Below are 26,128 nucleotides of genomic sequence, written 5' to 3'. Positions count from 1 at the left end.
CATGGTGATCCGCCGCAAATACTTCATCATAAGTGTATGCAAGCTCTCTGCATTGTCTGGACAGGTCAGCCTGACCGATAGTTCCTTAGCTGACTGATTGCTGCTATGATTTCCTGGGACAAAGGTCACCAGCCACTTTGTGCCCTGCAGGTCTTCCAGGTGGTAGGAAAGGAGGGACCAATCAACATGCGCCAAATGCGGCTGTTGCTCTCTTACCTGCTTGTTTTGGTCACGATCTTAAGTTTCTATTTAGCCCAATATGCAGTCTTTGTAGTTAGTATTAAGAATGAAAGTCTCAGACAAAATTTTGTCAGAAGGGAAATAATGCTTTCATTTATTAAAAAAACAAAAACAAAAAAACAGATCAAAACATTTCTTCATAAGAATGAGCTTAAGTCACATTTCAAATTAATTTAATTTATTATACAGTAGTGATCAAAGTACAATGAAATATTGATTCATTTATGGCTGTGGATTCTTTGGGGGGCTGTAATTAAAACTAAAATAAACAAGCAGTAAACAGGAATTCTATTGAGTTGATTTTCAATATTACATAAAAAGAACTGACATTCGTTGTATAGCTTTTTATTCCTCTCTCTTTTTTCGTGTACCTATGCCAACAATATGGCTACACACACAACATTGTTGAACCAACCTGCCCCATAAACTGTTGCCGCTCTCTCAGGACGTGCTTGGTTGCTCTTCACCCATTGCACAAATGGTAACAGAGCAGTCGTCCTCCTCCATCCCAAACCCGGGATACAGGGGCCCTGTGAAAGCGCTGTGGAAGGTATAAATGTGTCTGAGGGAGCCTGAGGAGGAGATGCAGTAGAAGGACAGGGTGCCGCCCGAACAGTCCAGGTACACCCCGACCCTGTGGGAGCCACACGGGGGCGCTGGTATGTCTTCCGACTTGTCGTCGTGCTGGGCCATGTAGCGGTCCTCGAAGCAGGCCAGGCTCCACGACTGGGCCGTGTAGCCAAAGCCACAGAGGTGTGAGCCGGCCCTCCGCTGGATCCCCCTCGCTGCCACGGCCACGTCCACCCAGCGTCCCCGCCACGCCACCTCCCAGTAGTGGCGCTGCTGGAGGGCTTGGCGACACAGCACCTGGGAGACGCTCTCGAACCTGTCCGGGTGCTTCGAGTACAGCTGTCCCTCCCTCACCCAGGTCGCCCGCTTCCCGTCGTCGTGCAGGAAGAGGGACTCGGCCGCCGTGTTGGCGTCCAGCGTCAGCGAGCACGCGTCTGCAAGACACGGAACAATGCTCTTGTAACACAATGATGAAGGCGAGGGTGCGTTTGTGAGGTGTGAGCCTGTCGACGTAAGAAACCTTCTTAAAGTGCCTTGTGCATACCATGGAAACACCATTTAGTTTATGTAGAAACTTATAATCAGGTCAATTAGAAATCTTGTCTGAACGATAGGAAAGAGATGTCCCTTTTTTCTTTTAAAGAGTGTTTGAATGAGGATATAAACATCGGCACACATCTGCCAAACATTTGCCATCGATTAGAAAAATCAGGTTTGATAATATTAACAAACTTGTGTCTAATAACTGGCAGAAGGTGGAAAATGAAGGCTTTTAAATTGATCAAGCCAACTGGAAAGTCTAAACAGTCAGCGGGACTACAGATAATAATTTATCTCTCGGTTATCTCTCTGTTGGCACTGCAATAATCTGGTGACCTTTCCGGGATGTACCTCCTTCGGAATGAATCCCTATTCTGCCATCTACTGGACAAACAACGTAATAACAGCGCAGTATTGCAGCGGGCACGTTTGTGTTCAAATAAACAAATTAAAAAAAATAATAATTGCGTATAAAACATGAGAAAAAAACTGTGTCATGTTTGCAGTGCTTACTTACAGTTCTTCAGTGTTGATTTTAAGTAGCACCTTGCACTAGGTTCCACACTGAAAAAAAGAGAATAATAGATGCACATATTTTGGAATTCTCCTTTAACTCTCTCTGCATCTAAACACACCCACAGTATTTCTGCAAAAAAAAAGCAGCTCCAACCATTAGGCATGTTATGTAAAACAGTCATCTTAAGAAAGTTCTCTAATACTAGTCCACACATTCGCCTTTACTCATAATGCTCTTCTTTGTAAATATAGTCAAATGATCACTCCAAATATTGAGCACAGGAAATGACATCGGACAGTCACAAACAACAACAAGTCTCTGACAGATTTCGACCAACCGTAGTCTTTGCAGTTTGCACAGTGGGTTGTCCTGACGAAGACTGTTCAGTTTTGACCCAGATTCCTGCTGCAGGTAGTTGTAACTGAGGTCCAGCTGCCTCAGGTGTGCTGGATTAGAGCTGAGTGAAGACGCCAAATCAGAGGCACCTTTGTCTGTGATTCCACAGAACGAAAGCCTGCATGGGAGCATGAACGCAACTTATATCTAGATGTGTAACGCTGCGAAGACCGTAGCCCTCACTCAGTGCTTTTCTTCCCACATTATTATCGTTTCGGTGTGAATAGTAAAACTGATTTACGTTAGTATTTCCAGTTGGCAGCTTTCAGCAGCCAGTCCAGCAGAGAGCAGATTTACTTCCGAGTCTAGCAGGTCATTATTGCTGAGGTCGAGCTCCTTCAGCCGAGACGTGCCGCAGCTGAGCACTGAAGCAAGATCGGCACAGCATTTTTGAAGACTGCAGTCGTGTAGCCTGAAGTCGAAGGTCACCAAGTTAGCCACTTGCTATTACAAAGGGTAAGCCTGACACATTTATTTAATGCAGTTCAGAGAACAAAATCTTAACATTGACTTAAATGTGGATTCCGGTACTTGTTCCCACTTGATCTTGCTGACCTTAACGTCTTCAATTTGCAGTGTGGACTTCTCAGTCCGGCGCACAGCAGTTGTATGTCCGGACCTTTGAGGTCGTTCCCACTGAGGTCCAGCTTGTGGATGATGGAGGCATCACAGCTGAGAGCCGAGCCAATGTTGTGACAGCATTTCTGCGTGAGGCAACACCAGCCAAGCCTGAGTGGCGGGGGGAAATTGGAAAAAGTTGTTGTCGTGTGCTACATTTGCTACTTCCCAGTCGTTAATAACAGCAGCAAGATAAAATTGAAGGATTTTGAAGTCAGCGTTTGTAGAATTTACAAATCCAACCTTCTCTCTAATCCCCAATTCCACTCAGGGAATATCAGTAAAGCAACTTCAACAGATTCCTTTGACTCACTCGCCTGTACAACTGAGGCATGCTTATCAATATTGTATATTATATGAATAAAAATCCCCAAAATCCCACAGATTTTTTTTTTTTAAGATGGGTGGTGTTGTTCCATGCAAGGCTTCATTCTTAAGAAGGACCCGTTTTTGCTCTGCAGGGCACAATTTTGGGTTCATATGAATTGAGATTATTTTTCCTTCAAGTAAGCCTCACTTCACAATTGAATTGGGTCTAAGGACACAATCTTCCTGCAATCTTCTGGAAACGGAAGTTAATGTCCTCATGAGGAGTAGCAGTGCTTCACGTTTTATTCACAAGTTTACTTGTTTTCATAAGTTTCCACTGACCTCAGTGATTCCAGTCTACAGTTTGGACTACTTAGTCCAGCGCTCAGCACTGACACGCCAGAATCTGTCAGGGTGTTGTTACTCAGGTCTAGAAACTTCAGCTGAGATGAGCCTGAATTCAAAACTAAAGACAGATCTGTGCAGCAGTCCTTTTTGAGCTTGCACTGCTGCAATCTGGAAAATGCAAACAAAGGACAACAGCCATTCAAAAACAAACACCACTGAGTTCAATCAGGAGTTCCGCAGCAAATATCAGGAATGGTGAGAATAACATAATGGAGTTTGAAATTAACCACTAAACTAACCTATTTGTGGAAATCCGTGTGTTCTTGATTTTTTTATGAATTCAACAAACTTGAATAAGACAAGAATATTTAATGCATTTTACAAAATATGGAGGTAGTGCATTTATAGTTCTTTAGTTCTTTTTAGTTTTTCCCTGGGTGATAATTGAATTATTTATATTTAGAATAATAACAATTATAAAAAGAATTGTATCTAACTGAGATATACAAGCATTTTGATTGTAATGTAATTGCAATGTAATTTATTTCTAAAACTGGATGTACATGACAAAGGAAAAGAAAAAAGACAATTGCGAAGATGTGTACATAATCATTGCAATTGTGATAAAAGTTCAATAGAATACAATTAAGCATTTTAAAAAAGAAAAAGAAAACAAAGGACAAGCTTCTTAAGCGAGTGATTCCAAACCTTAGCGTTTGCAGAGTGCAGCGATGACTCTTCAGTCCAACACACAGGTCCCGTAGTCCTGTGTCCATGAAGTCATTGGCACTCAAGTCGAGTTCCTTAAGATGGTTGGACTCTGCGCTGAGGGCTACAGCTAGTGCCTCCAAGCAATATCCTTTCAGTTTACACTTCTGCAATCTGCAGGGAAGACAGAGAAAGATCCTAAAAAATAAGCAACTCGCAGGAAAATTAAAAATCACACAAAATATGCTTTCTACTGCATCCATTCATTCGTCCGTCCATATATGTGAAATTGTAACAGACCTCAGGATCTTAACTTTGCAATTCGGACTTGCAATCCCGACAGAGAGCAACTTCACCCCTGAATCCTTCAAGTTGTTGTCACTGAGGTCCAGTTCGCTCAGCTGACAAGCGGCCGACTTCAGTCCTGATGCCAGAACCTCGCAACAATTTTCGGTGAGTTTGCAATTATCGAGCCTGGAAATCAATCATTGTTTTGGGATAAGAAGTTAGAGGAAGGAATACCCTGGGATTATTTGCTTTGATTTATTTTTGTCTCAAGTGCGACTAAAAAGTTGGAAGGGAAGTACGCTTACAGAGCTCTTGTGGAGGAGGTGATGACATTCAGGAGCCCCACCAAAGCTTTCTCTGAGCGTGCATACTTTTTTAGGTCAAACTCCTGCATCGTTGCCTCTGACGTCATCAGGTCAAATGTGAGAGCGGACCACTGCACCGGAGACAGCTTATTGGCTGCGAGTTTTCCTGAACTAACAAAGTTCTGGACCTCCTGCACCAGAGACTCCTCTTTGAGCTCACTCAGACAGTGAAAAAGATTGAACGTCACATCTGGCTCCTCCTTGATCTTCTCCTTGATGAGCTGAATCGTTCTGGACACATCCTCCACCCCTTTTGGCTCTAAACTTAGCGCTCTTCCTAAAAGCTCCTGGTTTGACTTCAGTGAAAGTCCCAGAAGGAAACGAAGAAAAAGGTCCCAGTCACCACTTGGACTCTCCTGGGCTTTTTCAATAGCAGTTTTGTGTAGACTGAACAAAGACTTGGGAAGGAGTTTGGCCGACACCTTTTGTAAGAGTCCAAGGACAAAAACATTCTCCTTTCGTTGCAAGTAGGCATGATGAGCATGCACGGCGGCCAAAAATTCCTGGACAGTTAAGTGGACAAAACTGAAGATCTCCCCACTACTTCCTCCGTCCTTCCTAAAGACCTTTGTGCACATCCCTGAATAGATGGTGGCCTCCTCGACGTCCATGTCGCATTCTCTTAAATCTGCTTCATAGAAGATCAGTTTTCCTTTTGCCAGCTGATGAAAAGCCAGCTGTGCTAGTTTCAAAACAACACTGTTGCTGTCCACTGGATAATGACCCTCCATCATTTGGTCTGTCTGCCGTAGTAAAAGATATATGTACATCTCGGTGAGGGTGTTGGGCATGCCGCCTGCTATATTGGCGCGCAACATTTTTGTAAGTACAGTGGCTGTGATCCAACAGAAAACCGGTATCTGGCACATAATGTAGAGGTTTCTTGAGGACTTGACGTGACTGATGATCCGACTGGCGAGATTTTCATCACTTACATTTCGTCGAAAGTATTCCTCCCTGTCTTCGCTCATAAAACCTTTGACCTCAGTCCACTGGTGAATGTACTTTCTGGGTACCCGTCCAACTGCTGCAGGTCTGGATGTAATCCAAATGAGGCTGTTGCCGAGCAGATTCCCGGCGATGAGGTTGGTGACGATGACGTCGAGCGAGGCTATCTCCGTTTTATCTCTCACGACCTTGTTTCGCTCAAAGTTCAGGGGCAGACGTGTCTCGTCCAGGCCGTCGAAAATAAAGAGCACCTTGTGTCCTGTCCCCAGCCTCTCGAGAGGTTTCAACTCTGGGAAGAACTGATACAGCAGCTGCATTAAACTGTGGTCCTTCTCGCCTATGTTGGGATTCAGCTCCCGGAAAGGAAGCATGAAAACGAATGAAATGTCTTGATTTTCTTTTCCTTCTGCCCAGCTCAAGGTAAACTTCTGTGTGCAGACAGTTTTCCCCATCCCAGGTATACCCTGGGTCAGCACAGTTCGAATGCGCTTCTCCGGATGAGGTTTGAAAATGTCACAAACTTGAATGGAAGTCTCTTCTGACTGCAGGGTGCTGGACATCTGCTGTCTGTTCTCATACTCCACACTAAACCCTTCCCAGGCCCCTTGAATAACATGAAGCTTGGTGTAGACTTTGTTAAGGTAAATGGTCTCCCCTTCATCAGCATAGCCCTGGTATATGTTCTGGTACTTTTCCCTTAGGTTCGATTTCAATGTTCCTTGGATTGCACAGTGGTGGGTTTCTGATAAAAAAACAAAAAAAAAAAACAAATCTATTAAACTCTTTCCGTTGCAGGTTTTACTGCTGTGGGATTGAGCACTGAGCATGTGCAAACATGAAGCAACAACACATTTTCTTACCTTTGCCTTCTTGCCTGCCTGAAACTGATAAGGAAAACAAAGAGAGTGGGTAGTTGTAAACAAGCGGTAATATGTCTCTATTCAATCTCACATTCTTTCCGAGTTTTCAGATCCACTTTACCGTTGCTGTATTTTTCCTTCAGCGTTTCGCACAGATCATTTAAATGCATCGCCGACAGTGCATCCAGAGTAACTGTGACAGCACCCTCCTCGCCAAATGTTTGCACCAAAACATCCACTGTCTCTGGCCTGTCTACATCCTTGATCTTAGACTTGGGAATGTGAGCGGATCCTTTCTGGTAAAGGTGCCACTGGAAAGTCTTAAGATCTTGATCGACAAGCTCCATCAAGATGTTCAAGAGTAGCTGCGGGATAGAAGCCATCGTAGTTCAGCTGCGTGTTATTTCTTTGTGATCATCCACTTCCTTGTCCCGCTTCTGTCATCTCAGTTCCTGCTCAGCTTATCAAAGACAGGCGAGAGCTACAGACTGTAAACTTGCAACGCCCCCTCTTACTGCATTTGTTTACAGTAAATGACTCCTCTTGCCTCTTAGTCTGTGGGCTTCAAATATACATTCACATTCATTACCCAGTGAATCCAGTTTATCCAACCTAGTGAGGTCAAGTGGAATGGACGCTACTTGTTATCATTGTGACAGCTCACAATGCAAAACTGTACTGTATATTTGGGGTCCTTCAGGTGTTCTTCCTCTTCTTCCGCCTTCAGAGAGTAAACTTTCAGCGCCACACATGGCTGGACATAGGTACTACATCGTTTTCAGTCGTTTTCAGCGTGTTCCTGCATAGATATATATAAACACTAGATGGCTCATGCGCGCTGTTCGTCAATGGAGAGCGATGTTGCCAGACTGCAGTTTTTATATTTTGCAAAATCATCTCGCAGGCCGGAAAAAAACAGTTTGAGGGCCTGATCCGGCCTGTGGGCCGTATGTTTGACACCCCTGATCTTGATGAACCGTAGGCTCAATTCTGACTGATTCAAAAATCTGTGTGGATCTGGTAGTACCGGATTGTCTTGAAATGCTCTGGAGCAAGTCTGGTGCCAGGGCCACTAATAAACATGAAGTCAGTTGAACTGGAACATGAACTCCAACTCTCCCTTTTTTGTTTGCAGCTTTAACCCTTGTGTTGTCTTGCGGGTCAAAAGTGACCCATTACCATGTTTAGCTGTAGAAAAAATACCTTAAACCGTCTTTTTCCAACTTGAAATTTTATGACTTTTCCTAAAGTGAACCAATCATTAGAAAAAGTGATACTTTGTTATAAAATTATAAAAGCATTTAAACACCAGGAAAAAGTTCAAAGGCCACACACAAACTCTCTCTAATACACACACACACACACACACACACACACACACACACATCAAAGAAACTGGATTGATGTACGAATTGAACTTGCGTTTGACCTGCATGTGCACTCTTGATCTGCAGCTAACCCCTCACATCACACAAGCTCCCAAACAAAACAAAAAACAATCTGAGACATAAAAACAAATTCAGTGTAGAGGATATAAAGCAGACCTGAGCAAAGTACGGCCCATGGGCCACATCCGGCCCGCTGCGTGTCCCTGTCCGGCCCGCATGAGACCTGTCATGAATTACATGATATAACGGTCGATCGCAAAGGTAGTTTAGCTCGATCACATGGAGGAAGAGAGAGTTGCGAAGATCCTTCCACAGGACTTTAGCACGATCCCCCACCAACCCCGTCAATGAAACTTAAAAAAACATAGAATAGAAGATAAACTGTTGACAAAAAAGTTCCAGATTGTTGACTGTTTTTTTCCCTATGAATATAATTAATTCAGAAGTAATTACTTCACATTTATATAATAGCAATAATAAACATTTACTGTGTAAAAGAAAACTGTTATGACAGTTGGTTTGTTAAAAAAAAAAAAGTGTAATGTTCACTGGTGGATCATCTTTTTGTATTGTGAAAAATACAAAAAATACATTATAAAAAATGAATTAAGTTGATTTTAATTGATAAATAACAGGTTGTTTCATCATGCAAAATAGATTTTTCATTTAAAATTAAATTAAATTGCTTTATTTTGGGGATTTGGTAGAGCGGGTAATTTTTGACCCTTAGGACAAGGGGAGTAAACAGAATGTTAAGATCGCACAAGGGTTAAATGCCATCTTGAAAGGATAAGAAACAATGTGACGTCAGAGTCTCTCTGATCTCTCCTGTATGTGGCACATATGAATAACGAGGGGTTAAACACTGTGCCTGAAAGCCAGTTTCATTTAAAAATTAATATACAGTATATTTATATTTATGGCTTGGCTTTGGGATGGAAAATAGATAGTCATTCCTGAATAGTGGAATTTACTACAGTTTGAAACTAAGTCAAAGTAACTGATTTAGTGAATTGATTTAGAGGTGCGAACCAAGCTCCAGCTATATTAAAGGTGAATTATCTATTATATATATGTAACCGGTTGGATAGTGTCATTTGCGTTGTGTTGAGTTTGAGTGACCCACACCGTGTTCAGCTCTGGAGGCTGTCTCCGTTTATTCTGACAACAGAAAGTGGAACACAAAATCCTCCATCAACTGCACATATATATCTGGAGCCCCGTCTCTTAATTGACATTAACGTATACAACCAAATTTTGAAATGAAAAGTAGACTTCACTGACGCCCACCTCCAATGGAGTACACAAACAAAAGGGAAGAGGTGAGGCAGGAAAAACTCTTTTATAGGGGGTGTGTGCCCCCAACAGGTGTCCATAGGGGACTGAAGCTTGGAGACAAACGTTCCGCGTTAAACGAAGGAGGCTTAATTGTCAGGCGTTAACACTAATAAATACATTTTGTGAAATTATACAAAATAATATCCGGCTTCTTCCACAAATATTATAAATACATAAATGATCCTGTTACATATAACATGATGTTAACAATCATGTGCTATATATGTTAACAGTTTATCGATTATTGATTAATTGTCAGTAAAGAATTTAATGGATTAAATTTAATTGGTCACAATTAATCAACATTTTTGGACACTTGTTTTGTTTAATGGCATGGTGTCGCCAGTAGAGGGCGCACTTGCCTAATCTAGGCCACACTGACATGCATCAAGGCAACGCGAGATTGCCGCGGGTGGCGAGAGACATACAGGAACAGAATATGGAGGACAAATTCAAGCAAATCATTCACAACAAAAACGTCAAATGTACTGCGGCAATCTGACAAAACAAGCATAGAAATATAAGAAATATAAAGGAAGTGTATACTAAAAAAAAATAGAAAACTGGCAGCAATAATCAAGAATGTGCACATTTTGTGCGTATATGTGCAAAATGTGCAGTGCATTTCTCTTGCAGTTGCAGGAGAGGAGTAGGAGAACATCATGCTCAGAGTGGAGCGGTCTGGACACAAGCAGGCTTGGCTCCCTGGAAGAATTCAATTTGCAAAGCAGCGGAGACAAAGCAGGATTAGGTGAGCAAACATCTTCCTGACTACACTTAGAAGGGAGATTCCTCTGTAGTTGTTGCAGTCATGACGATCTTCCTTTTTGTACGTGAGACGGTATTTACTTGACGCTGTTTGCGTCACAGTGCTTGACGAGCTCAGGTGAGATTCCATCTGAACCAGGAGAGTTGTCATTCTGCAGGTAGCTGACTGTGCTCTGGACATGTTTGGTGGTGAAGGGTTGGTCCAGGACGTGGAGCACAGAGAGCTGTGGGACGGCTGCTGTGATTGTAGAGGAGCCATACAGGGAACGGTAGTGTTGTGCCCAGCTTTAAAGTTGTGCCTGCACTTCCGTCAACAGGGAGCCATCGAGGGCACGAAGTGGGGCAGTTTTCTTGGGTGTAGGGCCAAGAGCCTCCTTGATGCCGATGTACATTCCATGAAGTTTTCCTGTATCACAGAACCTGATGATGTGCTCGCTGAGCAAAGAGCAAGTCATGTGTATCGCTGGACATCGCCCTTTGCAGACAAATAGGCAGCTTTAGAGGAGGGGGAGTTGCTGTTTAGGTATGCCAGTCGGGTGCAGGGAGAAGAGTCTGTGCCCTGTGGATAAAGCAGTCAGGTTGCTTGTGGCACCGTTTACCCAGAGAGTCTAGGGCTGAGGTGTTGATGATAATATGCCCATGGAGCCAAAATGAGGTAGGCATTAGCTGGATGTCGACCGGGCGGTGCCTGCCTGGAACACACACCATGCAGAGCAACGGCAGTCATAGTGCATAGGTGCACCCGCAGTGTAATTGTATTTGGCCCGCAAGGCACACATCACAACTAGAGCTGGCCTGTTGCTATTATACAGCACATGTACCACGAATACTACAAATCCCAGAATGCTCTGCTGGTATTCTGGCATGTCAATCAGGACAGGACATTCATTGAAGGATATTATGACTCCATTGGTTTATCGTTGATGGGTTTTTCAATTTGAAATTTTATTTTACATGTTTGCAATTGTAGTGCCACATCTGGTCAGTGCACTGAATTTTGTTGTATTTTATACAATGACAATACATTTCTAATCTAATCTAAGTGCCTGAATGCGAAATCTATTAAATATTTCAGTTGTCTTTTAAATATAAATAAACGTACTCCTGCTTTTGTATGCATGCTTAGATAGGTTGATAGGTATTTAGATATAAAATATATGTTGAAGTTTTAATGTGCTTTGAACGCTATGTCTTCCTCAACTGTTTCCTAACTTTCGCAAGGTATCCGCCATACGAAGGATCACACGGTTTATATTTCTTCATGTTGTTCTTCGATTTCATTTTTGGTTGTTGTATCAGCAACAAACTCGACACCACATACATATTCATCAGATGCCTATAGCGTAAGATGACCCATCAGTTTTAGTGTTGGAACAGCCTTTTCATTGGTTCTTGGAGTTCAAAAGACCACCCTCTTCTCCAAGTTATACCAGTGAATTCAGTTCTTTTGTCTCAGAAGAGAAGTTTTTAGTTTCCCTGAGTGTTGTTTAGTCTTTCTTAGTGTCGTCTTGTCTAGTGTTTTTGTCTTCGTCATTTTTCTTTATTCTAATTTTTTTGTCAACTTAATTTTTCCTAATTTCTGGCAAAAGGCCAATTTAAGAGCGAGAGTAGCAGAAACAACTCAGCCTCGTCCAGTGACCATTATTTTTCATTTTAACTTTTGCCCAATCTCAACTGGCATCCTCAGCCCCGAGATTGTGATTTTTGTGATTTTTCCTTTTTGGACCAGCCAAGCAGTTTTTGCTTCCTCGTAACCGTGTAATTCGTTTGATCACCAAAATTACAACTGGTTACGAAGAAAGACTCTACTCTGATGCCAAAACGCCAGTGAAGCCACCTGCAGGACAGAGCAGAACGGGCCGTTCCACCTCGACGGTCGGTGTTGCTAATCCAAGCTCCCTGCGCGGTACCGGACCCGAACGGTACAGTACAAACTCCCAGGACCACCTTGGAAGAAGCTCATCCAACGTAAGCCCTCATCATTCGCTCACTGTCAAAGAGTCTGGTGTCGCATCAGCTTAACAAATAACTATTATTTTTGCTAGACTTAGCCACAACAAGTCTAGTAGACAAACAAAACTCTTTTATATTTCTTTTTATTTTGTTACTTTTAGCTTAAGTTTAGGTTTTTTTTTACTTACTCTCTCACACACACACATACACGCACACTTGCGCGCACACACAACACTCACACAGTTCGTTGCTGATTGTGTCTTTATGATCACACTCATGGCACACTGTTCTGTGTGATCATCTATTGTTACACAAATAAATGCACATTAAGCCTGATGTCATTGTTTGACTGACTTATTAAAGTGTGGTTCAAATCCCTGCGTATTGTCAAGAACTCCCCGTTAAGGGGACGGTATTGAGACTGATTCTGGCGTTTCCTGCTGACGTCAACAACCAAAAAGTAGGTGGTGCCCCGATCAAATCATATTAAATATTATAAACATTAAAAATTATTAATTTCTTTTTGATGTCCGTTTCCACTCCTTCGTGAGTTTGATCGATTAAATTAATCAACCTTCCCCCACTACACAGTATTAAGTTGTTTATTTTATAAGAATAAGCATTCCATATTCAGGTTGAAGCAAAACTTGTTTTGGTCCACTGTTAGCGTTACAACTGGAGGAAGATTTTTTCATGAATTTTCAATAAATTCAATGTTGGCCTGCGACTTTGTCCAAGTTTTAAATTTGGGTCCACTGTGTATTTGAGTTTGATACGCCTGTCCTAGTGGAAGACTCCCGCGTTGCCAGTTGATGAAAATTTGTGTTTGGTGGTGCCATTCGGAGTAATTGCATGTTACCTCGCATGCCAGGGCTGGGTTTAGAGAGTGAGCGGTCGCCCAGGTGAGACACCCTCCTCTGGGTCCAGTCATCCTTTGTCCCAGTGGACTGCTGAAGCAGGACGACTGGAAGAATGAAGGACTGTCCCCCAGTGGCAAACTAACTATGCCTGGTTACTGCCAGCCGGTGACTTAAATTTCTTACACCTGCCAGTAGGTGCTTGTGGATTAGGGAGCCGGTAACCGTTGACGGCTGCTCCACATCAGTGATGTCCCCCTGCTGCCCGAGGACACAGTGTTCCTCTTTTAGTCACCTCGTTTGACAAGCAGAGGATACTGGGGGCCTATTCTAAACCCGGGTCCCCCACGGGTAGCTCAACAACAACAAGCAACATACTGCCCAACACAATTCCCCCCGTAATCCTTTGCAGCTCTAGGGGAGCATCCAGCTTCCCCCAGCCGCCACAGTACAATCTGCAGTGCCACCTTCAGGTTCTACAGCTCGACGAGTTCGCTGTGTTACCATCTGCATAACTTGCAACCAGTCGTGTTTTCGGAAGGAAACGCACCGCCTTCACAGCCTACAATGGCCGCCGTGATGGAAAGGTGAGTGTGTGACGACAGGAAAGCGGAGCACATCACCGCTTTCCTGTCGAAGACGAAGAAGAAGAATAAGAAGAGCACCTGAAGCACGCCGTGTTTAAAGAAGCAGGACGCCGTGTTTAAAGAAGCAGGAGCTCGCTAAAAACTTTAGCACTACTGTGAACAGAAAGAAAGATCACTCGTGAAGACAATGTGGATAAACAACAGTTGAACTTCTGCTTAAAGTTACTTTAGAACACAAAGCCTTGAAAGGTATATGTTGGTTGAGTGGGAGTCGTGCCAGTAAAAATTTGTTCACATTTTTGTCATTTAGGGTTCCTGCCTCAGTATACCAGTCCGCCGACCCAAAAGAAAATAAAAAAGAAGTAAAACAAGAGGTTTGCAAATCGCTTTTGTTGTATTTATTTTCACTTTGTACACAATCCACGACCGATCCACAAGCACCGTGTTTTATTGTTCTAGTATTGGATACGTAGGAGTTCATGTGTCATAGCAAGTAAAATTTCAACCAAAGGTTGAAAACCAGTACGTGGTAAAAGGGAACTAAAAAAAAACATCTTGAGATTTTTACTTTTGTGTCTTGATTCCCATGAACAAATGTGGTTCCTTGAGTATGACTAATGCTTCCTTTCAGTATCAATACTGGCTAGTGGATTTACCAATCCTGGTGTATATCAGAAGTGTGTGTGTGTGTGTGTGTGTGTGTGTGTGTGCGTGTGTGTGTGCGTGTGCGTGTGCGTGTGCGTGTGCGTGTGCGTGTGCGTGTGCGTGTGCGTGTGCGTGCATGCGTGGACAGTTACCCTCTGAAATTTAGGGGAGGCCATAGCAGAAAACTACAAGCTAAAAGTGACCACAGACATGCAAAGCTCTTGGAAAGATCAACCTCCCCATTATATTTGAAATTAGCACTTGAGTGTTAAGTTCTTGGGAGAGACTATATCGCTATACTAGGAGCTAACAGTAACCCCGATTGTTTCCGGGCTCTGCAGAGCTATCTAAAGTGTTTAGCATTCCCATGATCAGCTCAACAATGGCAATTAAAATGTCTATAAGCAGAAAGATGACAAATCACCTGCAGCAACAAACCAATAGCAGCAAACCAATGTCGATGTGTGTCAGAACACAGCAGACAGAATGGCATAAGTTTGTAAAGGTAGGGCAGAGAAAGGTTGAAGTAGAAGTATGAATCGGGCTTAAACTGTTATGTTGTGGGGCCTGATGTGTGCAACCTGTGCTCAATACTCATGACTGAAAAGCAGAGCTTCTAGGTCCTCCAGGTCGTCTTGTGCCCCATTTGGCATGAATGCATCAGGCCAGGAGTCCAGGCTGTCGTTGATGAGCGTGGACAGATCTAACATGTCATACCCCGAGAAAGGCAACATGGAATTCATGTTTTGGTGGTGATGCTCCGTATGATCCTGCAGGTAACCTGACTGCATGACGCTCGTCTGGATCACGGCATCCTGCAGTTGACACGGGTCCATCAAACAAGTTTGAATCACAGCATCCTGAGGATGCTCTGGCTCCATCACTCCTGACTGGATCAAAGGATCCTGGGTCTGACACGGATCAATCCACCTCCTCTGGGTCAAATCATCATCCGGGTGATGTGGCTCCATCGCGGCGGTTTGCAACACAGCCTCCGGCACGTAACGCTGCTCCATCACGCTCGTCTCCAATAAAGCATCCAGCAGTTGACTTTTCCCTTCTGTGTTGGCCTGCGGTAGATTTTCCACTGTGGACGCTGATACTGTGACACAAACAAAACGCAGGTGATTATCATTAAGACGAGTTCTGAGTGATGTTTAGTTCATTTTCATCAAAGGTGCTGCCAAACATAAGGGCTGTTTACACAGAGGTTGTATTTTTTTGAAATTGACAATTTTCGAAAAACGCTCTTTAAAAAAAAGGTTTACACAAAGGCGTCTTCAAAAAATGTTCCCGTCAATACGGAGAGCTGACAGGAAGTTTCCTCCCTGAAGGCAGAAGGAGAATAACACCTGAAGCACGCTGACACTGTGTTAAAAGAAGCAGCAGCTCACTAATGACATTAGCACCACATGGAACCAAAATAAAGATTGCGCATAAAAATGTGGTCGGCCAGTCCGCCGACCCAAAAGAGAATCAATAAAAAGTAAAACGGGAGGTTTGCAAATTGCTTTTACTGCCTTTATTTTCACTTTGCACACAATCCACGATCGATCCACAAGCACCATGTGTTATTGTTCACTATTGTTTGCGGTTTGTTGAAGCAGCAACAGGTCTATTGCCTGACGTTGTTGTCGTGAGTGGTCGTCTGCACCTCACTGCCACTCACATTGCAAGGCAGGGGCTGGGGTCTCGACCTGTGACATCGGTGTTTCCAAAAAATGATCGGTTTCGGCGTTTACAAAAAGCCGGGCAAGGAGGCGTTCTCAAACTTATCCAATGTGCGGTTTCAGTGACAACGCCGACAACGCAAGGCCGAACCGACTAAATATTGTAATGTCCCCTCCCGACAGACGGCGCGGAGACGTTTCGCAGTTTTCTGGATTTATTTCCTGTGTTACACAGGCTACTGTGGGCCATAGCCAACGCCAGAACACAACAAAGCGCTTCCTTTCTTACTTTTCGGATCACGCGTGTTTCACTCTCTGACTTACACACTCGCACCCCCCACACCAGACCTCAAGCAATTACGGTGTGTTGCCTTCACGGGGCAACGTGTACCAAACTATACCAACAAATAAAACAGAACAGAACATAACTGCGAGACACACAACACAGATTGTTACAATGTTTTAGCATTTCCACGAAGCCGGTGTTTTTTCATGAAGCCGAATTACGTTCCCAGACTCGCAGTGCATTGCGGTACTTGTAAAGTTATGGCATTGCGTGCAATATACCGGCAGGCCAACTGTATTACTAATTAAATATCATCATGCGGGCCAAAGATAATTAACTCACGGGATGGATCTGGCCCGCGGGCCTTGAGTTTGACATATATGTGTTATTACAATTATAGCTGACATGATGAAGAAGTGATTGGCTGGTTTGGTTTGGTATTCAGGTCAGGGAAGCAAAAGAAAAGCAGATGAGGGTAGACTTTGCAAAGCTGTAGTGAACGCTTTCACCCAGAATAGGCACAGCAGTGGAACCAATTTTAGCAGCAAAGACATAAAGGAAAGATTTGATCCAGGAAGATTGCAATCAAATAATTTCAATTTGTATCAATCATTTCAGCTCTATTCAGCTCTAAATTCTGCTTTGCACATAGTTGTTTTTTACCTTCATTTCTTTCGCAAACCTTTTTCCTTTTCCTCTTCCTCTTTTTACCCTATGAACAAACAACACAATTAATGAAGGCCACTTACATTTAGTGGGATCATTTTCTGCAACAGTTTATTGGAGCTAGTTGTCCTTACGTAGTTTATACCATGGCTCCAACCGGGATACAGCTGTTTGTGGAGGAGCTGTTCTCTTTTAGCTTGTTGGAAATATTTGGCCTTCTCCTGCATAGTGAGGGACTTCCACTGTGAAATGGACAACAGTCAGTTTGTTACTTGAACTCCACTTTTACTCAGAAATAAACCCCACCATGAATATTGCATACCATGGCATTAGGATTAAGATTAGTGTTGTTGTGTAATCACGTGTTCTCAAGTGGTGACACGGTCCTTCAGTGGTTAGCACTGTAGCCTCAGTGCCAAACGTTTGCTTATCTACCATGTACCTGCAATTTCCGCAAGGGTGTCAGTCCGTGTCCGTGGCTGCCATCAATGTCTGTGATCAGTGTTCCACAATCTTCCTCCCTTTTCATTGTTTTTTCACACCCACAACATGCACAGTACACTGCACATGCATGTGTTTCAGCACAAACTAAAAACAAAATAAAGATCATGTTTCCGTGAACCTTATTGTGTTAACCTGATTGTGTGAGCTCAATTATTACTTAAACTTAGTACTCAGTAAACAAACCAAACAAGTTTGATTAGGCGAAATTTCAACTTCACTGGGACCAGTGACTTGGTCATGTTTGACGCCACACATAACGTGCTATATGTGGCAAAGTTTCACCACCGGATGTCGTACTTTTGCACTGCATGCACACCTCAACAAACCAGCTCCCCTGCATGTCCTCAGCAACCTGCAGTGTAGTCAGCACTGAATGTCCAGTACTGAGAAAACAAGTATAGAACTGGTATAAAGCAAACATCACTGTTTCTTGGGTGGGGGCAAACTAAAATCAAAGTTGTCAATCACAGTTCACATTGTCGTTTTCGTAGGATGTATTATCAGTTGCGTCAATGAGCATTCACTTCATGTTTGTTACCGTTCTGCTTATGTCATCAGGGGAAGGGGCCAACGGTTCTGAGGGGAAGGAGGTAAAGGAGATTTGCAGACATGGATCAATCAGTAAACAAGGATCAAGAGACACACAGAATGCATGGGGAATGACTTCTGAATATCTTTCTTTGTGTGTGTGTGTGTGTGTGTGTGTGTGTGTGTCTGTGCGTGTGTGTGTGTGTGTTTGTGACAATAATAGGTAATAATAAGCAGCTGTTAAACTGTCCCGGCTTGGTTCTAAGTAAGGGTGCACGATGAGTATCGGACCAATAAGTATCAGGGCCATATCAGGAATTATGACGGCATACCGGAAAATTCGATGTTATTAAATATAGCTCCGATATAAAAGCTCCGCTCAAGATTGTGTAGATTGCCAGTGCTGTGCTGTAGTTGGGCTAGGGTGAAATAAAGCGCTCCCTTTCTCCATGGACGTCCTACCTGTGCCGTAATCGGGGCGTGGTTTTCCCAAAAACCTCCTTGGAAAAAAAATAATGCGTGCCTGACGTGAATTTCTTCTGCGTGTGTGTGATAATAAGCATGGCGTCGATTGTGCTTGACTACTTTGCCGTGTCGGTAGAAGACATTTTGGGTGCTATTTGTAACAAATGTTTGCAAATATTTCACAAGGGAGAAAAATGTCGAGTTTCACCACAGACCTTATTAGCCACCTCAAAAACCAGCATCGCCACAACAGTGTTTTAAAAGCCTACGAAGAAGCTTTCACCGCTAAAGAAGCCACCGCAGTGGTTGATAAATGCAAAAAGTTTGCCGGAGATGACCCCAAAGTTGCTCTCTGGATGCAACTGGGAATCAACATTCACTCCACCCCGTTGCAGCCACGCAGCAACACGAGGAAGGGACCCAGGGGCAGTCATCAAACATAAATAAAACTCTCTGTGTGCCACTCTGGCTACTATCTCTCTCTCTCTTTCTCTCTCTCTCTCTCTCTACATTTTTTGTATTTCCTTCTCACCCCAACTGGTCATAGGCAGATGACAATCCTCTAGAGTCTGGATCTGCTCTAGGTTTCTTCCCACAGGGGAGTTTTTCCTGGCCACTGTCGCACTTTGCTTGCTCTGGGGGCCCAGTTGGGTTTTTGTTTTTTTTCTCTCTCTGATTGTACAAAGTGCTTTGAGACATCTTTGGGTGTGATTTAGCGCTGTACAAATAAAAGTTGATTGAGTGATAAAACTTGAAAAAAAAAAACTTACTCTTTTCCCCAAAGCTTTGTTTACTTTGGAAGTGCCCTGGCGTCGCAACTCTGGGGTGACAAATGGTCTTTGCTCTTCAAGGAATAGCATGAAGGCATTTGGTGGCTTCTTGATGTAGGTCAGATCATCTTTTTGCTGCTTTCCCTCTCTGGAGGATAAAGAAACAGATAAAGGGGGTGAGGCGAAATGACTTCTGGTTTGTCATACAGGCCAGTGCACAAAGCCACGGTTCAAGAGCTTGAGTGCAAAATGGAGGAAAGGACAATGTGACCTCAAAGGATCAGTGTTGGGAAGAGGAATAGCAGGGAGTTGGGACAGTAAATCATCTGGAAGCTCATGGATAGTCACTCCATTGTTCCTACAATGTGAACGTGAACACACATTAGGTGGCATCAAGGGTGTGACCAACCACATAATGGTTCACCATTTATTTATCCTAATTGTGTCGTGCATCTCATGTACTTACATCACTCCAACACAAGGCAGACTCTGCTCAGAGCCATCCAGGAGTGTCAGCAACACCCCATCCTCGTGCTCAGGACAAACAAAGAGAGAGTCATCAAACACATATTCTACTACAACTGTGGCCATAATAACTATTCAATACAAATGGTATAGCATTTTTTTTTTAAATCTTACAAATATGGAAATGTATTTATGTATTTATTTATTTTATGAAATATCTGCAGTGAGTTAGTAGGTGGCTTTTCTCTAAGCTCAACATTGTTTCACTAAATATATATATATACAGGTACTACTTGAAAATTAGAATATCAAGTAGAAGTTTTTTTATTTTGGCAATTTAACATAAAAAATGAAACCAACAAATTTTATTGAGCCATTACACGTAAATTGACATATCTCAAGCAGCTCCTTGTTGTAACTTTGCTGATTAAGATTTTCAGCTTATTAAAACCAGAAACCCACAAACTCAAATTATTATAGAATTTGAGGGGGTTTTTTTAAGCTGCAAGAACTAATCATCAAAATCCAAAGAAATAAAAACTTGAAATATATTGATTTACATATTATTTGTTTATATAATATGTCAAATTTACCTTATTGTATATATATATATATATATATGTACATACATATGTATATATATACATACATGTATGTTAAAATGAAACTCTTGAAACTCTTAACCGTCACTGACACTGATCTTCCACATTTGTACTGCTGATCATTGGATCTTACCTGTCCTTGGTCATAAGTGCCACCGACATTGTACATATGACCTTGTAACATGACCTCTTCCTGACACTGGGGTCCATGGTACGCGCCGGGAGCAGTTATTGTGTAGGGACCTGTTTGTCGAAAGGGGGTTTCCCAGTATCCTCCTGCTTGTGGTTGAATTTGGATATTTTGCTCTGGCCATGAAGGAAAAGGTGGATGAAAATGATGAAGAGTAGGATGAGGGGGAGGCACAGGTTGAGAAGTTGTGTTGGCTGTGTATGCCTGTGGGAGACGCTCCCAGTATCCTCCAGCTTCTGGCTGAACTTGAATGTTATCCTCTGACCATGCGGGAAATGGTGGATAATGGTGAGGCGGCGGCAGCACAGGATGATTTGTGTTTGTTGTGTAGACCTGTGTAAGTCCCTCCCAGTATCTTCCATTTTCTGGCTTGGCTTGCAGATTTTGATCTTGCCAAGCAGCAATGGCTGAATGATTGAGAGGGGAAGCTGGTAATGTCTGTATGAAGGATGTGCTGCTCGTGTGGGCCTGGAATTGGCCGTCCCAATATCTTCCATTTTCTGGCTGGGCTTGCAGATTCTGTTCTGGCCAAGTAAGAGTGGGTAGGTGATTGTGAGGAGACGGAGATAAAGGTTGAGTTGCAGGTGTGTTGGTTTGGTGGACCTGGGGTATGTCTTCACAAACCCCATTTTCTGGCTTGACTTCCAGCTTTGGCTCTGGCCACACAGGAGCGGGTGGATGGTCATGAGCAGTAGAAGGTAAAGCTTGGGTGGTGTGTGGGTTAGTTGCATAGACCTGTGGTATAACTTCACAATGTCCCACATTTTCCAACTTGGTTTGTAGGTTTTGATCTTGCCAAGTAGAAACACCTGGATGATTATCGGGAGATGAAGTTTGGTCGGAAGGTATGTTGGTTGTGTAGACATGGGATGGATCGTCCCAATATCCTCCATTTTCTGGCTTGGCTTGCAGATGCTGCACAGAAGGTTGGTTGGGTAGTGCATTCGTTACATATACCTGTGGCAGACCTTCCCAATATCCTCCATTTTCTGGCTGAGCTTGCAGATGTTGCTCCGGCCACGTGGAATCAGGTGGTTGGTTATGATGGGAAGGAGATGGAGTTTCATTCGTCGGTTGGGAGGCCTGATGTAGCCCTTCTGAATGTTCATGTTCATTCTGAGCTTGGAAATTTTGCTTTGTTGTCGTTGGGAAAGGATTACAAGAAATGGTGGACTGTTTTTGTGGAGATGTATTAGTAGTCTGCTCCAAATTATCACAAACGGCCGTCATGTCTACCAGATGCACCTCCTCCCTAGCATTTTGAATGTCTCCCAGTGGGTCCATTCTGTGTCACACACATTGATAAAAATCAGTTTATCACATTCACGTGAAGGGAAGGGGGGGCTGGGCCCAGCAAAAATGTATGCTTAAACAATGTTTTACATTGGGTGGCTTAACCAATTTTTAACATGAGGCCCAAAATCATAGCCCACGTAAGCAATCCTCTAACTCAACGGTTACCAACCCTGCTTCTGGAGATCTACTGTCCTGCATGTTTTAGATATTTCTCCAATCTAACACACCTGATTATGATTATTCATTATCGTTATCAAGCAACCAAAGCTTATCGAGGGATTGATAAAAAGTGAAAATGGACGGAAAAGCATCAGTGACTGTTTTTTTTTTAATGTGATGACGTTAAGGAAACATTTCCACTGACTTACAATCACTTTTTCAGTTATGATGAACTTGTTAACAGTCATTTTTGTGTCAATAAAATCACAGATTTTGTGCAAACCACAAACAACTCTGTTCTTTGGACGGTTTTTTGCACCCCTCTCCCGAATTTGTGATGACTTTTGGTAGTCTAAAGTATGTTTTCTGAGTCTGACCGGTTATTACAGCCAAAAACACGGCATCATTAACAACTTTGTGTGACAATAATCTGGTTGTGGCGCTACATACACAGTCTAGTTGCAGTGTGAATATCTCCAAGATGGCAACTTCTGGTGTTGATGACGCTAAGTGAAAACACTCTGCTACGGAGCCCCTAAAGGGACACCGCCGGATTTTTCTTTTAATGAGTTGTAAGTGCTTGCATTCAAACTTTTACGGAAGCACGTACGACTTATAAAGCGCTCACTTAAAAGTTTTACGCGACCATGCAAAGTTGTTCTCTGTGAGCACATGAAACTTTTATGTGAGCACATAAACATGTTATAAAGTACATGGGATACATATACTGTCGGGTATACTTCGTGATTTAAGGGAGGTGGTCAACCTCTGCTGCCATGTCCACCACCTGATGGAACAAGTGTGGTTTAAGTACAAAATCTGTCCCGCTATGGGATCTGTCATTGACTGCCGACGACGTCACATACGGCAACTCAATTAGGACAATTAGGATTAGGAGAGAGAGACAGATAGATAGATAGATAATATTATATGTGCCTATAATTTTATCTATCTATAGATATAACAGGCACCTATTATATCTATCTATATATAATCATATTATCATATTACATCTTTCTATCTATCTGTCTTATCTATCTATAATCATATTGTCTATCTATCTATCATATCATCATATGATAATATTATTATATGTACATATAATATTATATCTATATATAATCATATAGATAATTATCTATAATTATGTAATTATCTATAATTATATATATGATATAATATATAGATATAATATCATATGTACTATCTATAATCATATTACATCTATCTGCCTGCCTACCTATTATATGTATATATAATCATATATTACATCTTTCTAACTATATTCATCGTGACATGACAATGACCACCTCCCTTAAATCACGAAATATGTCCAACAGTATATGCAGGGCCAGCCCAAGCCTCCCTGGGGCCCTAAGCAAAATTTGATTTTGGGGCCCTCTATTTAAGCCAATATTGATTGTTGATCATTCACACACCTACAATGAGTTCAATGCAGCTCTGGCAGTGTTGTTTACATCCTATTGACGGCCTGACATGTCTTTACACATGTATGTATTGCACGTTGAAATTATGCTGTTGCTGTATCTCCAAAGGTAAAATAATCAGAAACATAAGTAATACCAATGCAAACCTAATACAAATAATTTCAATGAATGCATCATGTCCAGGGTGCCACATATGGTTTTCAATCTCAAAGGGTAGCACATCCAGCTACAAGAGTGTCCTGGGGTTGATTTACACAACATTCCAAGTGATAAAGCACAAAGTGAGGTATATCATCTAATCAGCAGCTGCACTCTGTTGAAAGTGTGTTTTTGTACAATAATATATCTTTGATCATATAGAAATCATCATTTATACATGGAAAAAAATTGTATTGATCTTGGGGGCCCCCTAGTGGCCTTGGGGCCCTAAACCGTCGCTTACTTCGCATATGAGTATATGTATCCCACGAACGTCATGTTTACCGCTCGCTTCACGTTTCAGGTGTTTGCGTGCACACGTAAAACTTTTAACTGAGCGTGTATAAATTAAAAACACAAAAAAAAAAAAAAAAAAAAAAAAAAAAAATCGGGGGGAAAAAAAATAGTAATCTGTGTCCCTTTAGGGGCTCCGTAATACGCACCTGGGCCAGCTGCGTTTTTTCCTCTCTCCCCTTTTCTTTCTTTTTTTTTTCTCTTTTTTTCTTAACTGGAGAAGCGTGTGCAGATGTACAGCAGGTCGTTGTTCTTTGGGCTGCGCGCCCCGGCCAAGTAGGAGGCCGTCATACGTTCCTCGGGTGTTTTACTTAAAAGCACACAGTTTTGTTACACTAACACAACTAAGTGTAACATTCACAAGGAGCAATCATTGTTGATGCAGATTATTATTATTATTATTATTATTATTATTATTATTATTATTATTATTATTATTATTATCATTATTATTATTATCATTATTATTATTATTAACATCATTATTATTCTTGTTGGAGCAACCCTTTTTAACTTGTTTCTGGATGTCAGCTCCGACAGTTATTTTTGTTGTTTGTTTCATTTTTACATACTTGCCCAAAACCACAACAATATGGACTATTCTAGAACCAACCTTTTGTTGGCTTTTACTTCCACGAGGCTGCAGGCATTTCACCTGCTGCATTACTGCCTCTTGCTGGTTAGTCGCATCACTTGACCCCCCCTAACACTGCGTTCAACTGCTAAGCCAAATGAGTGTGGGAATTCGCTCACGCCGTTATATATATCAAATTCCACGGAACATTCCATTACTTTGAAGATCAAGGTAAGGATATGTGGACGTGCTGACGATGTTGACGGTTGCCATAGTTCCGGCTACAGTGTGATGTGTGATGACGTCAGCGGCACGGGGGAATGCTGGGTACGCTTAGGCTAGCGAAATCGGGTGTGCGAGGTGTTCTCCGGTAACGACGCTGCAATAAAAGAATAACGTGCTCTACGCTGAGACTGCTCATTCAATCACGCATACATACATGGTGTCAGAATGGCACAAGGACTGCGCCGGATCGACCCGCTCGTTTTTAATGAGAACATCGCTCACAATTGGGAGAAGTTCAAGCGAGAATGGCGCTTCTATAGCAACGCCGGGCTATCAACTGCCCGCAAAAAGGTGAAGGCTTACACTTTTCTCAATCTTGCCGAGAGAGAGAAAGAGAGTCTGGCTGCAGACCTGCACTGTCAGGACCCGCCTGCACTGTCAGGATCGGAAGTTAAATTAAAGCCTTTCAAATTAAACGCGTTTTGACCGGAAGTTAATTTAAAGCCTTTCAAATTAAAAGCTTTTTATAAATTTAAAATATTTTATACCAGAAGACGTGACAAAAGAGGGTACTTGGCGTACTGTGAGTGTCAAGAAACACATCAGCAAATAAAAATAAAAATAAAATAAAAATAAAATAAATAAATAAATAATTAGATCAGCTAAATAGATACCAGAAAAGGGCCCGGCTTTGTTTTTTGCTTTATTTTATTTCATTTTTTTAAATTAATATTTTATTATATTTTATTTGTTTTCTAGGAAAACATTCTGAAAAGATCTCGTAATTATGAGATAATCTCTAAATTACTAGAAAAGATCTCTTAATTACGAGATCCTGATCTCATATTTAAGAGATCTTTTCTTGTAATGACGAGATAAAATTAAAAGGAAACTTCTAACTCCGTAATCAGCGGCAATAATGACACCGTCACAGTTAAACTTTTTTTTCCCAGGAACTTTATTTAGAAAAAAGAATGGACTGACAACAAATAATGTTTCAAAAATATAAATCTGAAACCAAGTACAGTGGAAAGCAATTCTATCTAGTTTCCCTCTTGTGCTCAGTGATGACCGTAATACCTAGGATAAACAGAGCAAGCGGAAAGCGAGCGCCTGCTGGCTCAATTGCTTTTAACAAACTGTTGACTTGACAACTGTTCGAGAACGTCAGAACAATCCTAACTATTTGAGATGCCTGCGCAGTGTAGACCTTCTAATATTAATACCATCCCCAGTTTTCAGAAATGCAAGTATTTCCCAGTGTCTCTAACCCAGAAGGTAGCAATAGCAGATTAACTACTGAAGCGCCATCGTTGCCGATTGATTACTGATTTAGACGTTTCCATTATCATTGATGATGATGATGATGATGATGATGATGATGATGATAATAGTAGTAGTAGTAAAATCTCGTACAAGATCTCATAATTACGAGATCCTGATCTCATAATTACGAGAAAAGACAAGATCCTGGTGCCTAAGTTTTATTTAGTGAATGCAATGCGCTTCCGTAAGAACAAGATTTCGATTTCGATTGAATTTTCT

The 26,128-nt window shown here is 42.2% G+C and overlaps 2 protein-coding genes and 1 long non-coding RNA gene across 7 annotated transcripts; all 3 read right to left on the bottom strand.

The window, feature by feature from the left end:
- Positions 1 to 396: 396 nt before the first annotated feature.
- On the bottom strand, positions 397 to 7,134 carry LOC142877461 (NACHT, LRR and PYD domains-containing protein 3-like). Its single transcript, XM_076012122.1, has 11 exons — positions 6,829 to 7,134; positions 6,708 to 6,731; positions 4,840 to 6,589; positions 4,547 to 4,720; positions 4,247 to 4,420; positions 3,533 to 3,706; positions 2,819 to 2,992; positions 2,505 to 2,675; positions 2,205 to 2,381; positions 1,868 to 1,914; positions 397 to 1,244 (listed from the first exon to the last, which is right to left on the bottom strand). Exons 1-11 carry the CDS (start codon positions 7,088 to 7,090, stop codon positions 682 to 684), a joined length of 3,690 nt encoding a protein of 1,229 aa, XP_075868237.1. The 5' UTR covers positions 7,091 to 7,134; the 3' UTR covers positions 397 to 681.
- A 4,525-nt stretch (positions 7,135 to 11,659) lies between these two features.
- On the bottom strand, positions 11,660 to 12,394 carry LOC142877482 (uncharacterized). Its single transcript, XR_012923858.1, has 2 exons — positions 12,070 to 12,394; positions 11,660 to 12,038 (listed from the first exon to the last, which is right to left on the bottom strand). It is a non-coding gene; the product is annotated as an uncharacterized LOC142877482 (long non-coding RNA).
- A 2,015-nt stretch (positions 12,395 to 14,409) lies between these two features.
- LOC142877464 (uncharacterized) lies at positions 14,410 to 24,519 on the bottom strand. 5 transcript variants are annotated; one of them, XM_076012126.1, is made up of 9 exons: positions 24,398 to 24,519; positions 23,930 to 24,094; positions 20,333 to 21,674; positions 19,599 to 19,666; positions 19,404 to 19,490; positions 19,133 to 19,280; positions 17,000 to 17,107; positions 16,863 to 16,911; positions 14,410 to 15,345 (listed from the first exon to the last, which is right to left on the bottom strand). In XM_076012126.1, exons 3-9 carry the CDS (start codon positions 21,671 to 21,673, stop codon positions 14,831 to 14,833), a joined length of 2,316 nt encoding a protein of 771 aa, XP_075868241.1. In that variant the 5' UTR covers position 21,674; positions 23,930 to 24,094; positions 24,398 to 24,519; the 3' UTR covers positions 14,410 to 14,830. The 5 variants fall into 5 exon arrangements, with proteins under 5 accessions (XP_075868241.1, XP_075868242.1, XP_075868244.1 ...); XM_076012127.1 differs by having other exon boundaries at positions 23,934 to 24,094; XM_076012129.1 differs by lacking the exon at positions 19,404 to 19,490.
- Between the last annotated feature and the right edge of the window lie 1,609 nt (positions 24,520 to 26,128).

The sequence above is a fragment of the Nelusetta ayraudi genome, unplaced genomic scaffold (assembly GCF_046127955.1).
Source record: "Nelusetta ayraudi isolate G7.1 ecotype Tasmania unplaced genomic scaffold, CSIRO-AGI_Nayr_v1 ptg000135l, whole genome shotgun sequence".
Classification (NCBI taxonomy): Eukaryota; Metazoa; Chordata; class Actinopteri; order Tetraodontiformes; family Monacanthidae; genus Nelusetta; species Nelusetta ayraudi.
Note: the sequence above shows the minus strand (reverse complement) of the source record. Positions and strands in the feature narration are given on the sequence as shown.

Excerpts from the sequence above, each read along its gene's own strand:
- LOC142877461 (XM_076012122.1), bottom strand. The coding sequence starts at position 7,090 with ATGGCTTCTATCCCGCAGCTACTCTTGAACATCTTGATGGAGCTTGTC. Across the intron at positions 4,721-4,839 it reads ACCTCCTCCACAAGAGCTCT|GCTCGATAATTGCAAACTCA; the intron begins GTAAGCGTACTT and ends ATTGATTTCCAG. Across the intron at positions 4,421-4,546 it reads TGCAAAGTTAAGATCCTGAG|ATTGCAGAAGTGTAAACTGA; the intron begins GTCTGTTACAAT and ends TCTTCCCTGCAG.
- LOC142877464 (XM_076012126.1), bottom strand. The coding sequence starts at position 21,673 with ATGGACCCACTGGGAGACATTCAAAATGCTAGGGAGGAGGTGCATCTG. Across the intron at positions 19,491-19,598 it reads CTGCCTTGTGTTGGAGTGAT|GAACAATGGAGTGACTATCC; the intron begins GTAAGTACATGA and ends TTCACATTGTAG. Across the intron at positions 16,912-16,999 it reads GGAGCCATGGTATAAACTAC|GGTAAAAAGAGGAAGAGGAA; the intron begins GTAAGGACAACT and ends GTTTGTTCATAG.